This window comes from Lolium rigidum, chromosome 1 (genome assembly GCF_022539505.1).
Source record: "Lolium rigidum isolate FL_2022 chromosome 1, APGP_CSIRO_Lrig_0.1, whole genome shotgun sequence".
Taxonomy (NCBI): domain Eukaryota; kingdom Viridiplantae; phylum Streptophyta; class Magnoliopsida; order Poales; family Poaceae; genus Lolium; species Lolium rigidum.
The window spans coordinates 89,133,084-89,138,601 of NC_061508.1; the positions used below are offsets into that span (position 1 = coordinate 89,133,084).

General features: G+C 42.2%; 1 protein-coding gene across 1 annotated transcript; it reads right to left on the reverse strand.

The window, feature by feature from the left end:
* Positions 1-1,037: 1,037 nt before the first annotated feature.
* LOC124677404 (pleckstrin homology domain-containing protein 1-like) lies at positions 1,038-1,809 on the reverse strand. Its single transcript, XM_047213395.1, has one exon. It carries the CDS (start codon positions 1,789-1,791, stop codon positions 1,327-1,329), a length of 465 nt encoding a protein of 154 aa, XP_047069351.1. The 5' UTR covers positions 1,792-1,809; the 3' UTR covers positions 1,038-1,326.
* Positions 1,810-5,518: the final 3,709 nt, after the last annotated feature.

Consider the following 5,518-nt stretch of genomic DNA (forward strand, 5'->3'; position numbering starts at 1 on the left):
TTCACAATCATTTACTTATAATCATACTTTTTGTACAATAATTTGCTCCGTTGATGCCTTCAACATGATTAAACTATTGGTACAACAGCTATTTTAAGTTACATACTTAGAACCAAGAGCAGGCTTGGTCGCTAGAGCTCACCCACCCAGGTCCAAATCGCAGGTGAGGCGTTCAGACTAAATGGGTGTTATCCGCGTGAAAAAATCGCTGGAGATGTGTCATCTACCTAATGACATATAGCCAAAGAAGGGATCCTTTCCCCGTTGGTCAACATTTATTTTGAGTTACATACTCATAAAAACACAACATAAATGGACACAATCTTGCAATGTCTTTTATCTGTTGATACTTTAGGCAAAAGAGAATTGGTGCTAAACAGATTGTCGCTGGAGTAGGCAAATGAAGATCTTGAATAAGCAAGCTACAATTCAAGCATGATTTTATAGATCAAAGCCTATCTACCCATAGTATGTAAAAAAACCACAACAAGTCCAAAAACGGTAAGACACATTAGCTTGTCCGATTTGCTACAACTTGAAATTTACACTTAGAGCTTCATATAAGAACAGTTAAGAACTAACACAGGTCAATTGACCAAACAGATTGAACAATACTTGAAAAAAGTTACAAGAAGAAAACCGATCCATAGTATCAAAGAGTACAACGCTGTACACCTAATGCACACATCATATCCGCAGAAAACAAAGAATCAAAATCCTAAATAAGTATTATCTGCATGAAAAAATCGCTGGAGAACATTTATTTTGAGTTACATACTCATAAAAACACAATATAAATGGATGCAATCCTGTGCTGCCTTTTATCTGTTGATACTGAAGGCAAAGGAAGGATAGCAAAAACTATCTGTATAAGAATAGGTGTGAGTACGTCATGGCTAACTGAACAGGTTGTTGCAGAAGTAGGCAAATGAAGATCTTGAATAAGCAAGCTACAATTCAATCATGATTTTATAGATCAAAAGCCTACTAGATATCCACCCATAGTAAGGTAAAAAATCACAGCAAGTCCAAAACGGTAAGACACATTAGCCTGCCCAATTTTCTATAACTTGAAATTTACACTTAAGAAGAGTTAAGAACTAACGCAGGTCAATTGACCAAACAGATTGAACAATACTTGAAAAAAGTTACAAGAAGAAAACCGATCCGTAGCATGAAAGAGTACAACGCTGTACACCTAAATCACCGATAGCCATCACTAATGCACACGTGATATCCGCAGAAAACAAGAATCAAATTCCTAAATAAGTAGGAGGAGAAAGATAAGTTACAGGGTCACCGGCCGTGTCCGATCGATCGACGGATCTATGATCTGTCGCCGGTTGTGGGCTGGCCGCTGTCGTAGTCGACGATCTCGTCGTCGGTGACGGATCGGGAGTGCTGGACGATGGAGCGGCCGATGGAGTTGATCCACTCCTCCTTCTCCTTGTCGGAGTCTGCGACGAAGTACATGGTCTCGCGCGGGGTGGAGAGCTCGAAGGCGAACTTGCGGTTGAGCACGTCCTCGGCGCCCTTGACGGTGAGGCAGGTGGCGACGGGGATGACGCCGCGGGGCACCGACGCGCGCGTGACGGTGGAGTCCTTGAACCAGAAGAGCTTCCCCTGCTTGAGCACGAACCACCGCCGCCGCCACGTCTTGATGTACTCGCCCTGCTTGTCCAGCCAGCCCCCGCGCTCGGGGGCGCGCCAGAAGTCGACGCCGCCCGTGGGGTCCGCTTGCGCCGACGGGGCACCGCTGCCCATCACCGCTCGCCACAGGCTCGCCGCCATGAGATGCGTACGGATTTGGGGATCGGGTCCAACGACTTGGGCGTCTTCTGGGGAGAAGGACGTTCTGGTTGTTTTTCAACCCTGATTTTAACGGAACGTGGTAGGGGTAGAATCAGACTCTTTTTTTTTTTACACATTACGCTTACAAAACGCACGTACAATGAAACTCTACAAACACCTCTATGAACGCCATCGTACACTCTACTCCTATGAGCACCTTCGAGGGACTGAGCGGTATATCTTGAGGTTGACGAAGTCATCACTGCCACCTCGCTGTTGACGGGCACGTCACGTACTACTAAAAGCATAGCATCGGTTAAATCCTGGAATAAATCCAGGTAAATGCAAACACCCATGCTAAATCTAGGATTTGAATTTGGGTGGGCTGGTTCCACCACAAGGAACCAAACCACCAGAGCCAAGCTCTGTTTGCGGGTAGAATCAGACTCTTGAGATACAAATAATTCTTACTATAAATATCGTGCATGCAAAATAATACTTGTGTATACGAATAATGCATGGTACTACCTCAGTTCCATTTTAACTGACGGGCGCACATGCATATATCCCGCAGTAGCTAAACGTTGATTATATCAGGACGGAGGGAGTATTATGGACTAGTATCATGGTATTATTATATTTATTGATTTATAATATCTCAATGCAAATTTATGTATAAGACCTATTTAATATTATTTTTTCTCGTAATATGCGATATGATACGGTATCTAACTATGTTACTCTAATCCTCTATCTCCTCCTTAATTAGCTCACACGTTATTATTTTAGTGAACTTGATTACATGATACTAACTAAGATACTAGCACTATGGCTAGCCCTTAGCCCATAACCAATTTTATTCCATCTATTTGTGAAATTATGATTAAGATTATTATTATATATATATGAGTATGAATGCTAATTTAAGGGTCCAGAAAGCATGATCTCAAGAACTCATAAACAGAAACTTGTTTGCTAGTGAATCGGCGATCACCGAGTGAAACGGTCGATATCAAAGAGGATCTAGCAATACTCGAGGAATCACAAGGAACCACCGAGTTTAAAGCTTTACTCATGTCTAACCACCTTAATAGATGCGTTGACCATGGCTTTGGTAACAGGCATAAGGATTATTGGAGGAAGATGAAATCTACCAAGAGGAGTCTTTCTCTCTTATGGGTTGCTTGCCTTCTCTCATATAAATAGGAAGAATCATATTCACTTACATTTATTCCACCAGGCACATTCACTATCGCCATGAACCGGATCTTGTGCCTACCTTTCCACATGCAGAAACCCGTTTATTTCTTATTAGTTATTTACTTTTATGTACTTTACTTATTGCATTATCAATACTCCAAAATCCTATCATTTACACTCACTACTTTACATTTCAATTCATTCGGTCAATTCACCTGAGACTTGTGAGACCTTGGGTGTGACAGAAACACCATGGATAAACATCCTCCTACGCTCTTTGTTGGGATACGATATAAAAACCGGAAATGATTCTTGCTGGAATTTATTTAAAATTTAGCTAATTCGCGTGTTGTAGGAGTAAACAGTTTAAGTACCATGATGAAAAACTTATCCATCACAACTAAGGTGCAGGGCCTAGCAAAACCTTAGGGGAATATGGGACTCCTTCAACTTTAGTTGCAAAAAATCCTATTGTTTATCCTGATGTTAGGGCATTGAGTATGAGATAGATCCTGAGTTACTAATTATGATGCAAGATAATGCCTTTTCAAGAGAAGAACATGAAGATCCAAGCGTTCACTTAACTAGAGTGAATGATATATGCGAGGTAGTTGGACCTAAGAATTTACCAAAAGATCTCTTATTTCTTAAATTATTATGTTGGTCCTTAAAGGACAAGGCATTCCAATGGTTGCAAGCCTTACCAAGAAATACTATTGCTAGTTGGAAAGATTGCATTAAAGAATTTATGAATAGATTTAATCATTTCTATAAGACTATGCAGGTTAAAAGGGAGATTACTAATTTCTTCCAGTATATTGGAGAGAGCTTTGCTCAAGCTTGGGGAAGAATCTCCGGATTACTTATGATGGTTCCCAACCAGGTTCCATGGACCATGTTATCTTGCAATATTTTTATGGTGGACTTAATGATGAATCAAAACAAATGGTTGATGCATGTGCAGGAGGAACTCTAAATTCATTAACCTATAAGGAGGCGGTAAAAAATCGCCGATAGATCTTATAATGATGAGAGCAATGCAATCCTTTAGGTGAGGTCGAAACAAAGAAATGCATGCTCTTTATAACCCTTGAACTTATGTCTGCAGTTAAAAAGTCAATGGAAGAGAGAGGTATACCAACTAAGCTAGCAATTGAAAGCAAGACTAATGAACTACATGCTATGGTAGTTGAGAATGATCTTGACATAGAAATAAAAAAATGTTGGTATCAATATGTAGGGATTCGTGGCATAGAAAACAAAAAAAATCCTACTGCAAGAACGAATAACAAGCCAAGATCTAATCTAGTAGATGGTAGCAACGAGGTGAAGATCAACACACCCTCGAAGATCGCTAAGCGTTAACGAGATAAATCTCGTGGTGGATGTAGTCGATCACTTGCCGCTTTCAAAAGCGCGTAGAAGATCTTGATGATGCCACAATCGGGCAGCACCTCCGCACTCGGTCACACGTTCGGTGTTGATGACGATGTCCTTCTCCCCGTTCCAGCGGGCAGCGGATGTAGTAGATCCTCCTTGGAATCCCGCCAACACGACGGCGTGGTGACGGTGGTGGTGGAGATCTCCGACAGGCTTCGCCGTAAGCGTTGCGGGAGAAGAAGGAGGAGGGAGTAGCTAGGGTTTGGGAGAGGGGGGTGCTTGGGCACCGGCCTTGGTGCCCCTTGGGTGGTGCGGCTGGCTTTATGTGGTCAGCTCCCTCCCCTCTCCTCCTCTTTATATAGGTGGAACCCCTAGGGTTTCCCCAAAACCACTTTGGAGTCCAACTCCAAAACTTACCATAATGGGGAAACCTAGGTCAAGTGGGATTGCTCCCTTTCCTTGCTTCATAGCCGGCCAACTAGGTGGAGTCCACCATGGACTCCACCTTCCCACTCGGTGGGTTGGCTAGGGTTGGTGGAGTCCCTCCGGGACTCCTCCTTCCATAGTGATTTATTCCGGATGATTCTAGAAACTTCTACAACCTTCCATAAATTCACCGGACCATTCCCAAACTTTGAATGTGACTTCCTATATATGAATATTATTCTCCAGACCATTCCGGAACTCCTCGTGATGTCCTAGATCCTATCCGAGACTCCGAACAACATTTGAACTCCATTCCATATTCCATATCTACTTAATATGACATCAAACCTTAAGTGTGTCACCCTACGATTCGAGAACTATGCGGACATGATCGAGACTCCTCTCTGATCAATAACTAATAGCGAGACCTGGAGATCCATAATAGCTCTCACATATTCAACGATGACTTCATGATCGAAAGAACCATTCACATAAAATAATAATTCCCTTTGTCTCGCGATATTTTACTTTTCTGAAGTTTGATCGTCGGTATCTCCATACCTAGTTCAACCTCGTTACTGATAAGTACTCTTTACTCGTACCATGATATGATATCCCTTGTGAACCAGTCACATTCTTGCAAGCTAATTGGGTGTCATTTCACCGAGAGGGCCCAGAGTATATCTATCCGTCATTAGGATGGACAAATCTCACTATTGAT

Bases quoted from the DNA above. Each gene is read 5' to 3' on its own strand.
- LOC124677404 (XM_047213395.1), bottom strand. From the start codon at position 1,791: ATGGCGGCGAGCCTGTGGCGAGCGGTGATGGGCAGCGGTGCCCCGTCG.